We start from the raw sequence: 21,754 nt of genomic DNA, 5'->3' as shown, positions 1-21,754 counted from the left end.
TTTGTTTATTTTGTCATTTTTCTCTTTCACATCACTTGAGGTTTGGTTGTTATTTCTTGTATGTTGTGATTGTTTTGAATAACTAGGAGGTTGTAGATCCCGTGAGCTGACATTTATTTTGCTCTTTTACTTAATGGTGTTACAGGAAGTTATAACAACTTCCTGTTTAATGGTGAATAATCGATATTCAATGCCACGCCACAACGAAAACTCACAAATAGCACAACTTTTCATTGTCAGTGCCTTAAGATTGCACCACAGCAAACATCTGAAGACGATCCGATAAATTCCCGTAGGAGCTCATTGAAATACAGACTTTGTAAAAGGCGAAAAATGGGCTGAAAATTTACATTTAAATCAAAATGGTTGATTTCCTGTTGGGTGTAGGCAGATACGTTTTATAGAGCCTAGAAGGACTTTGGCGTAGGTAATGGCTCCAAAAGGCTTTTTTTATGTGTCTTGAAAGTTTCATTCATCTCAGTGAAACAGGTTGTTGGGGTTGCTTTGTTAAAGGGTCCCTTCCTTTTACCAGTAGGTGGCGCTATGAGTATCAGTGAAAATTGGCCTGTAGATTGCCAAAAATGACCATTAATGCAAAATGACAGACCTACAGTTGGGTTTAGGGCATTCAATTCAATTCAATTCAATTTTATTTATATAGCGCCAAATCACAACAACAGTTATCTCACAGCGCTTTTCATAAAAGAGCAGGTCTAGACCGTACTCTATGATGTTATTTACAGAAGCCCAACAGTTCCCACCAAGAGCAAGCACTAGGCGACAGAGGCAAGGAAAAACTTCCTTTTAAGAGGCAGAAACCTCGAGCAGAACCATGGCTCAGGGTGGGCGGCCATCTGCCTCGACCGGTTGGGGTGAGAGAGAGAGAGAGAGAGAGAGAGATGTAAGGAGAGAGAGAGGGGAGGGAGGCAGCCTACACAATATACACACAGAGGTACACACAGTGAAGGTAATGTTGCTATAGACTAAATGAAAAATGGTACAGATATTTATAATAGTGTTAATGGTAACCATCGTAATGTTAATGATTATAATAACAATAATAACAATAAGACTAGCAACAATAGTCATTGCAGCAGAGGGTGTCGAGCAGGAACACGGGGGCAGCAGGTGACCCGCAGCCACAGATCCAGACTCCACAGCTCCAGAGCCAGAAAACCTGCAGGAAGTGATAGGAGAGAGGAGAGAGACGAGAAAGCACAAGACTACCAGAAAGGGGAGAAGTTGTGTTAGTAACATGCAATAATGGGATAAGGTTGCATACAGAGGGAGAGAAAGTAGAGGAGAGAGGAGCTCAGTGCATCATGGGAAATCCCCCGGCAGCTTTTTGCTCCAAGAGGAAAAAGCTGGCCATTTTGCCATGCCCACACGAAAACAAATGACAGATAAATTTTTACAGGACTTGAATTTTGAGTTTTTGAGCTTGTTTAGCCTGACAAAATGTGCTTCATTTACAGAAAGAAAGAAGAAGAAAAATAATTCCTTCAGTTTCAATAGGGTCCCTGAATGTTTCATGCCTGGGCCCTAATAATTATACACAAAACTAAGCTTTAGGCACCAGTTAGCTCACTGCTAGATCGTGCGTCCCATGTACAAAGGCTTGCCGTAGCGGCCCAGGTTTGAGTCCGACCTGCCGCCATTTGCTACATGTCATCCCCCACATCCTACACACATTTCCTGTCTACCTGAACTGTTCTTAAATAGGCTTTAAAAGACCCCAAAATGCTTATATATTATTTAGTCACAGTCACAGTGCCACCTACTGGCAACAGGAAGTAAGCCCTGTGTGATAACAAAGTCCTCTAAATTGTCTCCAGTTATAATCATCATTTGACTTACAAGAAATATTAAAGTGTGGTCTACACTTCAGCACCATAGACTATATAAAAAGTACTAGGACATAACCTGTATTTAGCAGATGCTCTCTAGTGCCACAGAGGGGACACAGGAAGTGACGTTTAAATCTTTTGTGAGACGTCCAAAGCACATGATATTTTAGAGCCGCGTCAGCGACATTTAAATTGGCTTCTTTTCTGCTTAATATCATGAAATAAGGTAAATATTGTGTGGTCTGGAAACTCCTCATAGGCATCATCAAAACACTGCAGTTTAGCTGATTAACAAGATTAACACATGCACAGTCAGTAGCAGTAGGCACCACTGGGAATGAGAATATTTCTTTCTTACCTTGGTGGTGACTCTCTTTGGCAGTAGTTATCAGCATGAACCTTGAAACTGACTCATCACTGATCAATCTTTTCAGTTACAACACCCTGGACAATTAGGATAAAAAAAAAAAGCACACATCATTTGGCAAGTGCCAGGTTGAAGAAGATACAAATGGACAAGTAAGGAGAACCAGGCAGCATACATCTTTCTACAACTGATCCTGCAAAATTATAGATCATGAACTTCAACAGGACATGTCTTTGGTTAAGGGTACAGCTTTATCTTCCCATTTGACCATGTCTTGTTTAAGTTACATATTATGCATAATTCATATGATTGTATATCTTTACATATTACAGCAGGAAAGGCCCAAGTGAAATTAAGAATGTGAATTATGCCTTCTTTCCAAATAAGTATGCTAGTGGCTGTGGCAGTGCTGACTCACAGACATGGCTACTACATTCATACGTTTACACTACATGACATTTATTCATTTAGCTAACGCTTTTATCCAATTGTAAGTCTCGCTTTTAGCAAGACTTACAATTGCTATATATGTCAGAGGTCGCACGCCTCTGGAGCAACTAGGGGTCTTGCTCAGGGATGCAATGGTGAATGTGTCACAGTGTGGAGTTGAACCCGGATCTCCCACACCACACTGCCCCATCACCACCACCCATTTCTTTTTTTTTTTCTTCCAGCAAACTGTACTAATATTGTGTAATTATTACTGATGCACTAACATATTAGTTCATTATAATGTAGCATGTTGAGGTGGAGTTCATTTTACCAACTTACTGTTGAGAATTTTGCATCATATATCTTAAATTTAAATGACACATTTAAAAAATGAATTGTCTGTACATAAAACTGTATAACTAATGTTATTGAGTGGAAAAAAGTACAATGTTTTTCTCTAAAATATAAAGGAGAAAATGGTAATACATAGTAGTACAAGTACCTCAACATGTAGGCAACTTAACTGGTGCCATTATTCATCTTAATCTCATTCATTTTTATCCCATGTAGTAGCAAATAACAGCCAGAGGCCTGAGGTTCTTTTCAATGTCATAAACTCTCTTGTTAACCCTCGCAAATCAGACTGTGTTGTGCCATCTACAATTTTATGTGAAAACTTCCTGAAATATTTTATAGACATAATTGCAGTTTGAGCCAGTTACATTCCCCCTTCTTTCTGACATATTCAAGCAACTACGTCCTGCAAACTGCCCCCTTGACAGTATTCCTGCACGCTTTTTGAAAGATGTTTTTAGCACTGTTGGATCAAGCATTGTCGCCTTGGTTAATACATCTCTCAGCTCAGGGTGTGTTCCAGCTGCTTTCAAACATGCAGTTGTGCAACCGCGTTTAAAAAAGAACAATCTCGATACCTCTTTAATTTTAGACCTATCTCTAAGCTCCCCTTTTTGTCAAAAATCCTAGAGAGAGTGGTTTTTAATCAACTTCAATCATTTTTAGATGATTTTAGTATTTATGAAAAATTCTAGTCTGGATTTAAGCCCCGTCACAGTACTGAAACTGCCCTTTTAAGAGTTTTTAATGATCTCCTTTTAGCTGTTTTGCTTGTTCTGCTTTTAGATTTGACTGCTGCCTTTGATATGGTTAACCACTCCATTCTCATATACCGACTCGAACAGTGTGTCGGCATTAGGGGCACAGCCCTCAAATGGTTTCAATCATATCTGGCAGATAGAAGTTTCTCTGTTCACCTTGGTGAATTTTCTTCATCTACTGCCCCTGTTTCTTGTGGGGTCCCCCAAGGGTCCATATTGGGCCCCATGCCTTTTTCACTGTACACGCTGCCATTGGGGTCCATTTTCAAAAAACACAACATCTCCTTTCATTGCTTTGCAGACGACATACAAATCTATTTACCTGTAAATTCTAATGACAAAGCTGCAACTCAGTCCTTGCTCAACTGCCTGAGAGATCTTAAAATATGGTTGAATCAGAACTTTCTCTGTCTGAATGAAAGTAAGACTGAGGTTGTTGTGTTCAGTCGACCAGGGGATTTAAGTGCTTGTATAGATGTTCTTGGTACTTTAGGAACATATAGTCGTCCATTTACCAAGAATCTAGGTGTGATCCTTGACAGTGCTTTTAAGTTTGAAAAACAGATTAGTTCTATAGTAAAAGCCAATTTCTTTCAGCTGAGACTGTTGGCCAAAGTCAAGCCCTACCTACCACGCAAAGTCTTTGAAAGAGTAATACATGCATTTATAAAGTTTCGTCTCGACTACTGTAACTCTTTGTATGTTGATTGATTTTAAGATTTTATTGCTTGTTTTTAAAATTTTAAATGGGTTGGCACCTTCTTATTTATCAGAACTTTTACATGTACACACTCCGGTCAAAGCACTGAGGTCATCCAATCAGATGCTCCTTGATGTCCCCAGATCCAGGTTAAAAACTAAAGGTGACCAAGCCTTCTCAGTAGCTGCTCCTAATCTTTGGAATACTTTACCTGTTCAAATAAGAAATGCCCAAACTCCTGACACTTTCAAATCCTTGCTAAAGACCTATCTTTATTCATTGGCCTTCAAACAGAGTTGAGTAGTGACATTTATTTTATTTTTACTTTTTCTACTGTTGTCATCTATATATTATATATATATAGTATAATATATTTGTTGTCTATTGTGGAAAGCACTTTGGTCAACTAGTGTTGTTTTTAAATGTGCTATATAAATAAACTTGAACTTGAACTTGAAATTATTAGTGACACATGTGCTTTAATGGCTCATATAAATTGGCCTATTAAAACATTGGCTTTGGAGAAGCTTTTAATCAACTTTTGGATGTTACAGTATGATGTGTAAAGGTATTGTGCTAAGTATCGACCTCAAAAGTCTACCCATTTTGGAAAAATGAACACAAATGGCTTCAGCTGACTGTGCCGAGTGAGTTATGATGTTTTAGCGCCCTCTGCTGTACAGAAAAATAACGTGCACTGATTATGATGCTTCTTTAGAAATAAGGAGTATTTTACCTTTACGGAGAAGTGAAAGTAAAACGTCATTTCATACTGTGTGAAATGTGATGACAGAAAAGTAATACGTTAAATATAGCTTCGCTAATTGCCATCAGAAACATCGTTACACAGGCTCTAAAACTAGCTTCATGTGTCACTGGGAGTTGTAGTTTGTTTTTGCCTCGAAGCCAACTGCGTTTGTCACGCAAAGCACTCAAACTCCCGCGATGCCACGGTGCTCGCCTAAGCCACTAGCTGGTGCAAGCCTACGCTAAATAAACCCGTCGACTGTAATCCGTACTGTACACAGCGGAATCCTCTGCGGGTATTTTTTTTCTGCCTCACTATAACGTTAAGTTTGTTCCAAATAAAGCAAAGAAATGGACAACACCGGCAAAGAGAAGGAAGCGATTCAGCTAATGGCGGACGCTGACAAAAAAGTCAAGTCCTCTGGCTCTTTTTTGGGAGGGATGTTTGGAGGGTAAGACAGCACTGCACCAAAGAACAAACAGCTAGCAAGCGTTAACTGTCAGCAGCAAAGTTGGCACGCAGCCTATTTCTGTGTAGACATACATTTAGTTAGTTCTCGATGTGTTAACCTGCAAAACATTGTACAGGTTTAGTTAGATATTAAACCAGAGGGAGGCGACATATGACGTTCAGTGTAATAATTCCTTTAAGTAATATCAGTTTTCTGAGTTAGCAGTCATTAGCATTGTAAACAAGCAAGCAGATCACGACTGGCTACGCAGTAAACATTTTGCAGGTAACTCAGAAGGTTAAGATATCTGCTTAGACTTTATTTGCAACCCTTTCCTATAGTTTCACTCAGTCTCTGCCATTATACTAAATGACATATAACGTTAACGTTACTGTATGTCAGTAGACGTTGTATTGTGAAATTGTGTGAACAATTGTTTTTTTATAGTTACATTTCTTTTCAGCTTCAAGTCAAGAAATCTGTTTTTTTTTGGGGGGGGGGGGGGGGGGGGTTGTGACCACATTTTATTGGTTTACCTCTGGTCTTACCCCACGTTTTGCATTCATCGTTGAGGAGACATCAACATATGATAATCAGATATTCATTATAAATGTATCTCAAATTTACATTCACATAGTGACATGGAAGAAAAAAAAACATTAATGGTGTGAGTAATACAGCAAAATAATTTATACCCAGGAGAACGGTCTGTTTACTTTGTACTTAAGCTATAAAATTATAATTGGACTTTACATGCTGAAGGTTTCAGCAGTCCCACTCAGCCTATTTGAGTTTTGCCAGTAAGGTAATGACAATGGCACTAGACAGGAATAAAGTGCAACAAAAATTACTTGAAGAGAGGCAAAACACTGTTCCAGAAGGAGGTAATAAAAGCAAACCTAGGACAGTTCATAAGTGCTTTTCCCTATTATTCATTACGCATCATACATTTTTTTAATGGTTTCTTATTTCTCAAACGGCTCATGACAAAGCTTACAAACACTCTGACTCCTATCCAAGACTTATTATCTACTGTTGACCTTGGGGAGATCATTGATATGGTGCTATTTAAATCTGATAATGCATGTTATCCATCCATCCATCCATCCATCGTCAACCACTTATCCTGCGTACAGGGTCGCAGGATAATGCATGTTGTGTTATAATTAAATATTTTACCATGTAATAGAGACAAGAGCAAGCCTTTGTTTGTATAGGCCTAAAATAGAAAAGGCCAGCAGATATTGTCTTTTTTCCAAAGCTCTGTCCTAGGTGATCCCCAGATGTTACTAGTCGGCAAATGTCATGTGTGATAGCTCTTGGCGGGCTTTATACTGGTAATTCTGTGGCTGACCAAGCAGTGATGTAATCCTCTGCCGTCATTGAATGGCCAGAGCATTATTACAACTACAGGGAGCTCCCAGGGGTCCACTTCTTGTCATGGAGGGAGGGAGAACTATAGTGCACAGAGGGATTTACATAAACCAGTCCACCAATCTCAGCAGTGCATCTCCCCGAGAAATGAAACAGCTTGGCACGTCATACAGTTCATCATCCCATGGTGCCTAAAAGGCATAATTTATTAGAACTTCAATATGTAGGTCAGACCGATGATTCCCCCCATCAGTTTAACTTTAGTATGTTATGGAAGCGTATTGCTGCCTTGCCAGAAAAAGAAAAATGGATCAGTATTTTTTTCATGTTTTAACAAAAACATTTCACGTTCTAACCATAAGTTGTACAAGATATGTAGTATAATGTTATAAATAATAATTTGTATATCATAATAACATGAAAAACCTCTTGTTATAACAATAAACTATTCACGTTTAACATGATACTGATCATTTTTTCTGATCATTATAGCATTGCTGGCGTGGCAGCAATGCTATAATAGTAATAATAATAATAGTATGCTAGGGAGCCTGTGTGAAAATGTGTACTATATTAAATTGTTTACATCTGGTTTATTTTTGTTTCCTTGCTTTGTCTAGAGGACATCACAAAGTGGAAGAAGCATGTGAGATGTACTGCAGAGCAGCCAACATGTTCAAGATGGCCAAGAACTGGAGCGGTGTGCTAAGCAACTTAAAATTATCCAACTTATCAATTTCAACACACTTGAGAAGCTGTAGGATTATGTGCAGATTTTTTTTGGCACTGTAATTGCAAAGCGCAGCACTTGTGTAGGTGCCACAAGTAAAAAAAAAATAAATAAAAACAAGCAGAGAAGTGAGTGTGAGCTAAATGCAAAGTGTACTGTGTGTGTGTGTGTGAACGTTTCTGTCCCTCTCTTCTTTCGTGTGTCTTCAGCTGCTGGAAATGCATTTTGCAAAGCCGCACGTATCCATATGCAGCTGCAGAACAAACATGACAGTGCCACCAGTTTCATTGATGCAGGAAATGCTTTCAAGAAGTCCGACCCTAATGGTGAGACCGTGTGGTAACGAACAAAGTTCAGACCTAATTTCAAACCATAGCTTACATTTCAGTGCCATAATTTTTATTTCCCTTTTGTTTAACTGAATATTTGTACTGTTTAATATACACATGTTGACTACAGTTGCACTTGCTCTCATTTATCACATCAATGTCTTACCATTTAAGAGTTTTTTCATGAATACCATTTATTGTAAAGTTGACTTGCTAGAGGATTCCCTCATCTAGCATTGTGGAGAGGAGGCTATATAAGTGTCGGACAGAAAATATGTCATCATCATTATTCTAGATTACCAAAACATTTGGCATCCCCAGCCTGAATTCTCACATTTTTGACAGCAAGCCAGGGCAATTTATTACTGACTCTCTAGCTATGATCGTGTAGTTCATAAGGAGGCTGATCTCACCTTAGTCTGCCTTTTAGTTGCTTTGCTGTTGATACTTGGCATTTAACATTAGTTGATTTATAGTGGTGCTTTTACTCATTTACTATTTACATTTACTAAATATAAATGTAGCCATAGGGCTGAGGGATGGTAGCTGGCTGATTTATTTGTTCTGTAGGGAAAAAAAGAGGATTGTATTGCTTGTGGTTTTGTTTAGTATTCTAGTTGTCATACATAACTGCATGCAACATATAAGAACACCTCACTTTTCCCAGTTGAAATAACACCACTTGTAGACGGATACAGAATGGGGTGCTGTGCAATGTTCTGTTAGATTTAAACAAAACTAACAGCATGTCTAACTGTTCCCTCCTCTTCCCTTTATGCTGGCAAAAGAGGCAATCAAGTGTTTAAATGCTGCCATCGATATATACACAGACATGGTAAGATGCACATGCAGTAGAAAGTGTCCATCTATGTTGCGATTCACATTTGGCCATATCATTTTTATTTTAATGGTTAGAAGTGCTTAGTTGTAACTTCTACTTTCCTTTGACTTACAGTTTTAGTTCTGGATATAACATCATCTAGAAGAAAATCTTCATGCACATTGATGTAGCACACCCTCCCCGCTTGTCCTCCCACTCCCAGATTTTATTTTTGGGCTCATATCAACGTATTCATAGCGCACACATGTGTTTGTTTAACACTGATACTTTGATCAAATGGACTACTTGTTATTCCCTTCAGCTGGGATTAATTTCAAAAGCTAAAATCTTGTAGACATGAAGCCACAGGCTACTACTTGACCTCGCCTCTCTGCAATGAGAATGTAACACAACCCTTTCATTGACTTGAGAGGCGCGTGTGGATAGATCCATTTAGTAATGATTTCTCCTCCTCCTCCTCCTCCAGGGAAGATTCACCATCGCAGCCAAACACCACATCAGTATCGCAGAGATCTACGAGTCTGAGATGGTGGATATCGAAAAGGTAATATTATATAAACAGAGGTTACATAGTCGGTTAACACTACTAATAATTATTAATACTACCATTACGAGGCATATTTGTTTTGAGGAACACAAAACAGTGTTTGTTGTTTTTATTATTGTGCAGGCTATTGCCCATTATGAACAAGCAGCAGACTACTACAAAGGAGAAGAATCCAACAGGTACTGTTTTTGTTTTTTGTTTTTTACTAGATTAAAATATTGTTGATCAGTCAGTTTTCAAACGCCCTAAAATAAAGCCATGTTAATGTTTGATCAATTAAAGCAAAAAGTGATTTAACTTTCCAAGTAAAGTTTGTACTCTGACCCCCACTGTAGAGGTCTAAGACAATATTTCAAAAGAAAAAATGGATCGGTACCTTAATTGAATAATTCTCTCAGTATTAGCTGTTTTATTAGTAGTTCTATTGATTTATATCAAGCACTGTTCACTTTTATACTACTTACTGTAGTATTTATCACCCAAACTAGTTGATTAGTGATAAGAAAATTTGATAGAATAATAGTCTTTAAAACTACAATGCTGTAAAGAATTTCCAAGATATAGATTTTTTTAATGTTAACAACTTCAGCAAGTACAAAAAAGTGTAAACAAGTTGTTGCGTGATGGATAGTTTCTATTCCAGTCTCCAAATAGCTTGTCAAAGCGAGGAAAGCACAGCTGTCACTAATAACATTGACAAGCGTGTGCAAGTGAGCCAACGCGCACAACACCATGAACTGACTGCATGGATTGCTGTCATTATGATTATTAATTACACCTGTGTTTTACCTGCTATGGCATGTGAAAATATCTGTGTAGTGAAAAGTGGCCTGTATGCATAATTATATAACTTTGCAAGTGGAGAGTTTGCAGTATTTTAAAAAGTAGTTAACCTTCATGTGACAGAGTTAGCGTATTTTGAATGTTACAATAAGTCAGAATGGGTACACACATTTGCATTTATTTCAAAATGAGCCTATCATAGATTTCTCAGCCTTGTGCTTTCAATACTGCTTCAGCAAAGAAACTAATATAAATACAGTGTTGTACTGTAAACAGTCTGCTTTTGTCACAAAGGACATTTGGACATGTTGCAGAAGGAAAATCACAGGTGCAAATAATAAAGTTAATGATGGCCGATTTAAATTTACAGTGGCTTCTCCAGGTTCAGGGCTTTTCCTTCTTTGATAAGTTAATACATTTTATAGTGTCACATGCTATTGAGCTGTACACTACAAACCTTTGAAATAACACATCAATTGATAGCACATACTCCATATATTATAGTTTGTGTTATGTAAAATTTGTTGTGCAATTGTCCTTAGTTCTGCGAACAAGTGTCTGCTGAAGGTGGGGGCTTACTGTGCTCAGCTGGAGCAGTACCAGAAGGCTATTGAGATCTACGAGCAGGTGTGTACTACATATGATTGTGTGTCATGCTTGCACTTTCTCAATCAACACTGACTCGGTGACGCTGACATTATTAATACATTTTGAATGATTTGGATGTATCTAGGTCGGAGCCAGCACGATGGACAACCCATTGCTGAAATACAGCGCCAAAGAATATTTCTTCAAAGCCTCCCTCTGTCATTTTATTGTCGACGAGCTCAACGCTAAGGCGAGTTTATACCTTTGCGGTTCAGTCTCAGGATTTGGCACGGGGAGTTGAGGTAGATTTTTAACACTCTGTGTCTCTACAGATTGCTATTGAAAAATATGAGGAGATGTTCCCGGCTTTCTCAGACTCTCGAGAATGCAAACTGTTGAAGGTAACTCAATGCTGAGAACTCTGAGGAATCTGATGGCTTACTTTTTCCCTTAATTTATTCAGTTTCTATGAGTAACTTAATTTTCTTTGTGTCTCAACAGAAACTTCTTGAAGCTCATGAGGAACAGAACAGCGAAGCTTTCACAGAGGCTGTAAGTTTTTTTTTTTTTTTTTTAATACCCTGAGAAAGGTCTGAAGTTTTAAAACAAGGCTTTTGGTGAGCACAGGAATCCCACTGCTTCTGCTTCTTGTCTGTTTTTTTGGATCCCTTGTGTATTAAAGAAATTTGAAGGCTGGATCTCAGGTACCTATTCAGTCTCCCAGGACTGTGTGTTTATGTGAAACTGGTACAGAGTAATGGAGTGCTTCACTATAAGCATACAAAGCTGAGCTAGATATTTCAAAGTTAAGTCAAAGTCAGAGAGGGAAGAGTGCTCATCTACAGTATGGTACATACTGTGCAATATTCCAGTCGGGTTTAGAAACATTCATCACTTTTACTGGCTGTGTTAGTTTATACATATACAATGCTGGTGGTAGAAATTGAAATGAACTGAATTGGGTATGTTGTGTTGTTTCATCTGAAAATAAATAACCAGTAATGTGTAACAAATCAAATGATCAGAACCTTCTTATTGTCTTATAAGTCTTATCTCTGTGTCCCTTGGCCCATCTGCAGGTTAAGGAGTTCGACTCAATCTCACGCCTGGACCAGTGGCACACAACCCTCCTGCTGCGCATCAAAAAGACCATCCAGGGTGATGAAGGGGATCTGAAATGAAAGAAACCTGGGGGTAGAAATGCAGCAAAGAGGGACAAATCCATCACGCATGCGTTCACACACACTGCCACTCACCTCACTGTGTATAGCATCTGGAGATGAGTGTCTGATTTTGAATATTCCACTGCTCACTGCTGTTCTGTCAGAGTACTATCTTTGCTTTCCTTACAAGCATTTCTGAATCTAGTCAGAATGTAAATCCTCTCGCCCTCACCTCTTTCCAGAGGATTGCTGCATACCTTTTCTGCTGAAATCTGTCCTGGGGGATTTCAGAGCGGTATATTGTATTGAAACTGATGTTAGTATTGACAACAAGCACTGCATGTTTTGTACAATTATTGTTTCCTAGTCAGATGCAGCTTGTTTTTTTTTGTTTTTTTTTTTAATGTAGTTTGCTATATATTAAAACAGATTATTTAAATGTTTCGGTTTGATGTACATAAGATTATCATGGTGTGTATGGATTTCAAAAATGTACGAATATCTTAAATTTTTTATTTGTTGGAGTTGAAGAGAAGGCATCGAATCAATGTTACGGTGGTTCTTTAAGCTGAAGTCATCACAGTCACAAAAGTGATTTTGTTTGCATTTTAACGGGGAGAGACTCTTGAAGGTCAGTGATATGCAAGTGTAGACTGTTAAACATTTGTATATAATCCATACATATTCATACTTACATTAGGATTATGTATTGTTAATTTAGGATTTGTTTATGTAATAGCATTTTGAATTTTTTAATCTGTAAGCTGTGATTTATAGTTTGCCTGTGAAAAGTGTATTTTTTAATCAAAAGCACTGACATGGAAACAGTTACTCCCAATTTGCAGGGAAGTAATCTTGGACTTAATGGGCATCATTAGTCCCTCATTTCATGCTGTGTTGTGACATGAACTTCTCATTGAAGGTCTACTTCTGCAGTGCACCTTCCAAATGGCCAGTTACTAAGCATGTCATTGGGTATAGTTTGGTGGTGGTGTACATTCACTAGTGTGAGCCAGACCAAAGTTTCTACAAAAGGGTCAGTCGCCCTGCATATCCAGCTTCTTCCAGATGGGATGACAATGGACCTTGGATATGATCTGTATGCTTGTGCGAATGGACAAATAAAGATGTTATATCCCAGCTGTTCTGACCTGCCTTTGACCTTACTATGAAACAGAAATATGTTATATGTAATAAACTTCCACTTGCTTTTGAATACTCTTATGGGTATATAATGCAACATATACTTGATTCGCAAGCTGCATTAAGTGTTTAGGTAGGATTTTTCATATTGTACACCTGACGATCTGGTAATTTGATATTGTTCCAAGGAATGTCAGAAACTTGACAGTTTTCAAGGTCAGCCCTGAATGGATTAATTGATTGTAACACTGAAATGCAACCTGTACTATCAGGTATGTGTCATTTAATAACTTGATGAGGAGTGGAAGTGTATTTTAAATAACCTAAATACAAAAAGTCACATTGAACTTGTGAATTCTTGGCCTCAATACCACCTGTCTCTCCTCTCCTCTACACAAGCACAATAATACATGCTTGTATGTATATAACATGTCAGGAGGCACACTTTCTGTTTCTGTTCTATAAGCCTGATAAGTGAAAATTTGGGCAATATAATTTTTTGTATTGATTATAGAGCACTAACTGCATATCATCACAAGTTCAGGAATTGCTCCAGTACTATTTAGCACGTCCCATGTGGTGCCTATGGAAAGTGAAATAAGAAAGAATAATTTTTTCTATCATAACTCGTGTAAATGTATTAAAGATAATATTTTGTGAGTTATATTTATAAGACTACTAAATACAATATCTGTTGCTTTTGTTAGAATGAATATATAATCAAATTTATATAGTCCTCTATTGATTTATTACATTCCTGTGTGTCATTCAAACATCTGATTGGTGGAGCTTGTCGGGGTGGTAAATAAAAAAAGCAATCATCTTTACAGTCTACTATGTAACCTAGTTCTGACATTGCTGTGACACGTCCTTATACAAGAGCGATCCAATGTCCACATTATGTTTAGTGTGCATTTCCTTTCTCATGCCTCTATTGGCAGATTAACATGTCAGCCTACCCTCTTAGCAAGTGTCCAAATTGACAATATTGTTTTGATGGTAAATTATTAAAATTTACATTTTATTGTCACGGGACCCATTTGAAAAAACGACACCAAGTGATTTAAAAACAGCCTGATCATTTTTCAGTGAGTTAAAAATGTCAAACTTCAGAGGTCATTTGTCTTAAAAGTTTTCTTTTGTAATTGGAGGCAGTCCTATAAAACCAGTCTCCTAAAGATAACAAACAGTGCCAGACTTGTGAAGGATTTAAGGTACCTCATGTACATTCAGATCAACATAAATCGCCAGCAGAGTTGCAAAAAGTATGCCGTCATTCCAAAGGTGTGATTGAAGGTGAAGATTCACTGGGGTGCTGTTCTGCAGCTGCCAACGACTGACGAGGTTCCCAGACCATCATAAAGAATATCAAAGCTATAACTCCTGCAATACATGATGTATGGGGAACTGATATTAATTTGAGTGGTAAAATGTACTGAGCCTGATGTCCAGCATTATATGTAATGAATGAACTTACTTTTATTAATATTCATTTCAACTTGTGCCACAGTTCACCCTTTATAAGATATGTTATTTCATTAATTAAGTATATACCTTAGTTATCTCTTAAACGTGACTAAAGCAGTTTTGATGACATTCCAAAACAGTGTGACAAACACTAAACATCACATCCAAGTCTGTTAATGAAACACTTTAAATGATGTATCAATAATGATGAAACACCACATGGTCAGAACACACATTCAGACACTGATAATGCTCATGTACATACAACATGAAAAGGGATTGAAAAGGGATTTGAAATTCCCTACAACCAAATAAAATTATTTATATTGACATGCATGTTCTACACAACATCTTCAGCTAGGGAGACTTTAGGTTCAGCTAAGGGGTTATCTGCTGTCCTGTCACTTGGGACAGCAGTCGTTTGTTCTTCTCCACAAATGTTGTCATCGATAATCACAGCCTGAACATTAGGCGGCAAAATGTCCGTCTCAGAAGTGGCCTTAGTCTCTGAAACAGGAGCCAAAATGGTCTGTGAAGCAGCAGCTTCCAGGACAGATGGTGTAGAAACAGTTGGGGTATCTGAGACTGACACCAACATGCCATCAGAAACAGGAACTGAGAGAGTGGGTACAGACAGAGAAATGGTGGAAGCTTCAGAGGACAAAGGAATAGCGTGTGCCATGGACACTGGTATAGAGAAGGGGACAGGGATGGCGGATCCATCTAAGGAAATGGGCTGGATCTGAGTCCCAGGTGGCACCTCAGTGTGGATGACCGTGATCCCGCCGAGGGCTCCGTGGCTGACTAGAGCAATGGCCCCATGAGTGGTCCATTCAGAGGGGAGAGTGACTGGCTCAGCCGGCACCACAACGTCGTCAGTGTGGGTTTTACCAGGACTGCCAGAGGTACCAGTACTAGTAGCAGCACAACCGCTTTTTCTACTGGTGCTCTTTTTCTCGCCTGTCTCCACTTTTTCTTTAGTGGGAGTTTTGGTTTTCTTGTCCTCCACATTTCCCTCCAGCACCACAAGGTAGGTTTTCCAGGGAGCATCGGAGTCATGAATCTGTATGTTAAAAGAGGTCACGTTATTTTCACAGCAGCCTGATGTGTCAAAGTACTTGAAACACAAGTTATTAGGTGATAAATTGGGTGATCATTGTACAAAAGCCTCAATCCTTAAAGGGATAGTTCAGGTATTTTTAAGTGAGATTGTATGAGGAACTTATCCAATCTACCTACAGTAGAGAAGCAGACAGCTGTGCATAGCATAGCTTTCCTGCCAGTACTTCGGTCTGCTTCTGGGGACGTGCTGACTGCAGTCTATTGTAGACTATATATATATGGATGGACAATGGATAAGTATCTCACACCACCTCACTGCAAAATACCCAAACTATCCCTTTAACAATGCTCCTTTTTTTGATCGTGACACAGTACAAGTTTAAACGAGACCTATTATATATACAGTGTGTATGTGTATATATATTTAAGTATGTATATGTAAAAGTAATCCCTGTGAGTAAACAAGTCAGGCTTCTGACTGCTCCGAATACTAGGTTTCAAACGTTTTTTTATACTTTCATGCCTAGCTGACATCAGAGCAGCACAAATGTCGTTATACAGTCATCTGCTCAGGACACACACCCATCCACCTGCTTAGTCTGTCTCTGTTATTCGACTGCTCTGCTCATAAAGGCCCTGGCAGATAGGAAGCAATTTGTGCTGCGATGGCCGCAATTCAACTATGTTGAAGCGAGCACACCAAGCGGTGCGCTGAGCGTTTTGTCGATGCAGCAACAAACCACCCAGTCAGCATTTGAAAATAATGGGTTTCATAGCTCAGAGATGCTGTTGTCGCAGTGTCTCTGTCCAACGCTGTGCCAGCGCTAAAACATAGTGTGGAGATCTGGTCTGGCTATGTGAGACTACTCTGCTCAGGACTACTATTCAAGTTTTTGGAGGTTGTTCAGTATGAACGGAGAAATTGCTTTTTCGGTTGTGAAGGAAAGCCAAGTGCTAACTGTAGCTTCTGTTAGCTAGTTAGCTGTGCAGCTAGCGGTCCTAGTAGCTAGCTGACTCTGCCTCTACTGGGAGCTGCACACGGCAGCAGTAATCAGGAAATCAGGATTAATCAGGAAACGCCGCAAGAGAGCTGAGGCAGAGCAGCTGAAGGGCAGCCGAAGGACATCGTAAGAAAAAGACAGAAATTTTTTCTCTATAAAATATGATCAGGTTTCACCAAAATCAGTGAATGAAGTTATAAAAATTGTATGTTTTTGTAGCATATTCAGTATCCGTGGCCCCAGAAACAAGAAGGATCTATCTGCAGTCTAGCACGTCACACCCATTTTACTACACGACACGCCTCCTGAGATAAAACATACTTATTTTAACCCAAACCATTAAGTTTTCCTAAACCTAATGAAGTAGTTTTGCTCAAACCAAACTGCAACCGTTTTGAGAGTGAGTCATGTAGTAGGCCTGTATTGTAGTACTGTGGACCCGCAGATAGACCTACTTGGCAGCTACACTCCCCTCTGACGTCTACTGTTTTTCCAAACTGTCTCATTTGTGGTCTGATAAACAGTAAATTCATCAAAATCAGTGCTCCTACGCCTTTTCCAAGCCATACTGTAGCTGTCATATGCCGTTCAGCACACCGGCAAGAGAATGACGCAGTGTGGGTAGTGCAGGCCATAAGCACTAGGTTCTGCGCCCCTCCACAGGCTCCCTGGAAGTTGGCCAATCTAAAGAAAGTGAGCTTTTAAAGAGACAGGTGCTAAATCGTCTCGTTTCAGACAGAGGTCTAAAAGACCAGTATGAGATAAATAAATAAATAAGGAACTGTGAATCATGCAAAGCTACTCTAGTGGAATCCCAGAATAAAAATAAAGAGCTGGATATTAGCATAATAGGTCTCATTTTATTAATACCCATACTATTGAAAATACCCTTTCTGAAGGTAGCTGCTGCACACAAGATAAGCACTGCTCACCATAGTGTGCCTGCGAAGGGTGGACTTGTCTGTAAAGGTGCGTCTACACAGACCACACATGTAGGGTTTCTCTCCTGTGTGAATACGCTGGTGCCTCTGGAGGGCATTGAGCTGGGTGAACTGCTTGTCACAGTCTTTACAGCTGTACGGACGCTCACCTAACAATCAACACAGAGAGAGCAAGCATACAGCAGAAAACACACATGTAAAATTTTTTAAAAATTGTAAGGAGGGAACAGTAAGGAAGAAAACAACAACAAAAATGGCAAATTAACTAGAACTAAAATGCCAGTGGTTTATACAATTACCTGTGTGTATTTTTAAATGCTGGTGAAGGGAATTCCTTTGAGCGAAGCCTCGACCACACTGTTCGCACTTGTATGGCTTGGATCCAGTGTGGATGTTTGAATGGTGTCTCAGATATTCTTTAGATGCAAAGCTTTTCCCACAGGCCTCACACATGAAGGGCTTCTCGCCTAACAGGAGAAAAAATGCTTCAGAACAATCTTTGCACATCAGTCTGGCATGTGTAGACAGCCTTGTCTTCATTGGGTGCAAACTTCGAAGCCCACTTTTAAAAAAGGTTCCAAACAGAGGCAGGATTAAGAGTTCCAAAATCTATAGTCAAACTTAGGATGGCAATGTAGAAATAGTTTTGAAATGAAATCACGCTTACCTGTGTGTGATCGCTTGTGATAGGCCAACATGTGCTTCTGTGTGAACCGGGCATCACACTCATCACATGAAAATGGCTTCTCTCCAGTGTGAGTCCTACTCATAGTAAAACAGACAAGTTTAGCCCTCATCTATGTTATACATATAAACATATGTCATTAGTACATATAAATGAACATTCACATTTCTCATTGTCAAGTCATTATTACTCTCTGTTTTCCAGATTTTTCTAGCTGGAAGTGTTTATTTTTACAATTGATGACTGACAGTCAAAATCTGACTGGAGTTTCCCTGTGAATTACTTCTGTTTTGCATGTACATGGCAGGCCAATAAAGCAGTAGGATGCTAAAGTCAAGGTAATTGTCAAAGAGAGGCAATAATTACTTATACTCTTCCTCACTAACTCAAGATTAAAACCCTTCCGTTACAAACCCGCCTGTCTTTAGCAATTACACAACCTACACTCTAATTAAGGATCAGCTCTGTACCTGCGGTGCATCTTGAGGGCAGAGTTCTGGGTAAATCTGGCCCCACAGTCTGTGCACTCAAAGGGCTTTGCACCCGTGTGTGTCCTTTCGTGCAACAACAGGGCAGTTTTGGAGCTGAGTCCCTTTCCACACTCAGGGCAGACATGTCGCAGATTGCTACGTTCATGTACCTGAGCAGCAGCAGGGTTATAAGACAGAAATGATCAAATCAGGAAAAAACATGCAGATATGTGTGACTCAAGAAATCAGAAATTCTAATGCTGTATGTTTCATTCATCCTCACCTGTTTTTGGTGGCGGACAACATCTTTCTTTCGTTTGAAGGTCTTTGTGCAGGAGTCACAGGTAAAAAGCCTCTCGTTACTATGTACGTGCTTTTCATGGATCTTCAGGTTGCTGCGGTTAGCAAAGGTTTGCAGGCAGGTCTCACAGCGATAAATGACATCTGCTTTCACTCCGTGGTACATACTGGCCAAATGAACAGTTACAGCAATATCAGAAGACAAATGTTATCTTAGGTATCATGATAAGATACATTGATGATCATCTCACGTTGTTGTCACTGCTTGTGAACAAAATAATTCTTATAATAACAACTTACGTCACACATTAATCCATATAGTTAGAAAAGGACAAGCCAACCAAACATTTGACAGTTAATTTTGCCGTAAGCAAGCCCACAACTGTTGAAAACCTGTGTATGGCAGAGTGTTTTACGCCAAAAAGTACAGCGGCGCAGCTTGTGTCGTCACAGATCCTTATATAGCCCATAGAGCCACTGGAAGATTGACCGGGAAGCTAAGGTAAGACCAAATGCCTACTAGATGACTCACATTTCCCACCATAATTACAAGTGTGACATTAGAACCGTGCACATACTCCAAGAAGAGTCAACAACATGGGGTAGCACACTATAAGACCAACAAAGAAAATATCAAAATTGTTTGCAAATGCAAATCCTTAAGATCTGTTACAGTCCTGTCAAATAGAGCTTTTCTGGCCAAAGTCTAGAATACAAGTTTCAGTCCGTACACACTGTACATAAAGAACTATGGTATCAATCAATACCTATTATACCTACCTGATGTGCTTTAAGTAGCTTTTCTCATAGTGGAAGGTCCGCTGGCACTTGTTACACTGGAACTGGGCCTTGGATGTTCTTTTTAATGTCTCCTTGGTCTGTCCCTCCTCCTCCTCCTCCCCCAGAGATAACACCAAGGGGTCTTCAGGATCATTACTCTGCACATCCTCCTCAATGTCCCAATCATCCACATCAGAGACTGGCATTCCCAAAGATGACTCGTCTGTTTTCTCTGGCTGATTCTCTGGCTGAGCGTCGGCTTCAGTCCTGTCCTCATGCTGCTCTTTGTCTTCATTGCTAACTTGGTTTTCATTGTTAAGAGCTGATTTCTTTGTATTTAAACACCTCTGAAGGACTTTACGCCCAGCCAACCTAAATTTTATCTGTCTTCCTTGTCTTTTTTCATCCTTCTCTGAGTTCATTGTTTTAAATCTTTTTGAAATGACTTCTTTCTTAGAGCTCTGTGGAGAGAGCCGCCGCTTAAGAAGTAAGCTTTTGGGCTGCTTCTTCCCTTTGGTAATTTTTTCTTTCTTGGCTCCATGTAAATCATCTTCCTCTATGACTTCTGGTGCATTTGTTTTCTTTGTTGGTTTTTGTAGGATTCCAGCACTCATGGCCACATCACAAACCTCTGACAGGTCCTCACAGTCCAAAAACTGTGCCACTGCTTGAACATCACCAATCTTGTCTCTGGCAACCTCAACTTTACCAGTGTACACAAATTCCAAAAACTTGGAGAAATCGTTTGAGTGCATATTTGAGAGTAATACTTTGTCTCGGACAGCATCCTGAGCCAGAAGGACCTTCTTGAAGTAACCACTTGATGCTGCAAGTATCACCTGGTGGGCCTGAAACTCCTGCACTTCTCCCTGGTAGTCTACCTGCACTGTAACATCACTCAGCTGTCCCTGCAGACACAGCTGATGCAGAGAGGCCAGGATGTTTTCATGGTGGGATTTAGAGGTGAGCTGGATTACTTTGGCCACCATAATGGATTTATGCTGCAGAAAAAACAAACAAATGGAGTAAACTTGTGATGATGAAACCACAGATTGTGTAAACTAGCTGTAAATTAAGATAAAATCTACCGGGAAGGCAAAGAGAAGCTAACTTGAGTTAACATTAAGCTAAATGTTTGGGGAGTTCGTTAAAATAACTAACCTCTCTGACACTTAGTGCAATCCCTAGTATCCGCAGCCTAACTGCCATGACCGCTGTATAACGTTACTTATATTTTTGTGCTTTTGTCTTGATATTCATCTTGCTAGGGTAAGTAACGTTAACTGCTAACAGCAACGTTAGCCTCACGACACAATGGTAAACAAGCTATGTTAGCTGACATAAACTGGGTAGCATAAAACAAACCGGGTGGATGTGTGATAAAAATACACATCGAACTCAGTGCATGAGTGAACGTGTAGCAGCCACAGAGCTTACACATCAACACGAAGCGACTTTTCTTACCGTAAGGTCGGTAAAATGGCAGCCCTTCACAAATGCTCTCTACGGCGGAAAGTATTTCCTGTATAAATCCCGAAAACGGCTCTTGTCTTTCTACTTACCGACATCCGGTGCCGAGATGGCTGATTCGGGATCAGTCCTTCATTTGTGGTCGTGTTTAAACGCTGAACTGCCGAGTGCAACTGCTGTTCCAGGATCAGGTTAGCAGGTTTACTGACTATAAGCGCATAGCGTTATCACCTGTGGAAAAATACCTCCTCTGGCATCCGTTTAGACGTTACATCTGAGGCTTTAACGTTACAGGTAACAGTTAATATTGTTAAACTTATTAAGATAGCTAACAATGTATGATAATTTTGGCTTTGGGATTTCATTTGAAGTAAAACTCTGCTTTATTTCCTTTCTAATTGGTGTAAGCCCCTACCTTGT

General features: G+C 39.4%; 2 protein-coding genes across 5 annotated transcripts; one reads left to right on the top strand and one right to left on the bottom strand.

The window, feature by feature from the left end:
• Window positions 1-5,426: 5,426 nt before the first annotated feature.
• napbb (N-ethylmaleimide-sensitive factor attachment protein, beta b) lies at window positions 5,427-13,155 on the top strand. 2 transcript variants are annotated; one of them, XM_038726452.1, is made up of 11 exons: window positions 5,427-5,660; window positions 7,655-7,734; window positions 7,974-8,090; window positions 8,882-8,928; window positions 9,401-9,478; window positions 9,605-9,660; window positions 10,807-10,891; window positions 10,998-11,102; window positions 11,185-11,253; window positions 11,354-11,404; window positions 11,932-13,155. In XM_038726452.1, the coding sequence occupies exons 1-11, from the start codon at window positions 5,560-5,562 to the stop codon at window positions 12,031-12,033; spliced, it is 891 nt and encodes a 296-aa protein (XP_038582380.1). In that variant the 5' UTR covers window positions 5,427-5,559; the 3' UTR covers window positions 12,034-13,155. The 2 variants fall into 2 exon arrangements, with proteins under 2 accessions (XP_038582380.1, XP_038582381.1); XM_038726453.1 differs by lacking the exon at window positions 8,882-8,928 and having other exon boundaries at window positions 5,605-5,660.
• A 1,196-nt stretch (window positions 13,156-14,351) lies between these two features.
• Window positions 14,352-21,528, bottom strand: gzf1 (GDNF-inducible zinc finger protein 1). Of its 3 annotated transcripts, none has more exons than XM_038726449.1 (8): window positions 21,427-21,528; window positions 19,865-20,865; window positions 19,068-19,251; window positions 18,785-18,954; window positions 18,297-18,391; window positions 17,929-18,096; window positions 17,621-17,778; window positions 14,352-15,688 (listed from the first exon to the last, which is right to left on the bottom strand). In XM_038726449.1, the coding sequence occupies exons 1-8, from the start codon at window positions 21,430-21,432 to the stop codon at window positions 14,966-14,968; spliced, it is 2,505 nt and encodes an 834-aa protein (XP_038582377.1). In that variant the 5' UTR covers window positions 21,433-21,528; the 3' UTR covers window positions 14,352-14,965. The 3 variants fall into 3 exon arrangements, with proteins under 3 accessions (XP_038582377.1, XP_038582379.1, XP_038582376.1); XM_038726451.1 differs by lacking the exon at window positions 21,427-21,528 and adding an exon at window positions 21,329-21,412; XM_038726448.1 differs by lacking the exon at window positions 21,427-21,528 and adding an exon at window positions 21,026-21,278.
• Window positions 21,529-21,754: the final 226 nt, after the last annotated feature.

Source organism: Micropterus salmoides, unplaced genomic scaffold (assembly GCF_014851395.1).
Source record: "Micropterus salmoides isolate LMB-PRFRI ecotype aquatic unplaced genomic scaffold, ASM1485139v1 Ms_hic_scaffold_18, whole genome shotgun sequence".
NCBI lineage: Eukaryota > Metazoa > Chordata > Actinopteri > Centrarchiformes > Centrarchidae > Micropterus > Micropterus salmoides.
This window is presented reverse-complemented; position numbering and strand designations above follow the sequence as displayed.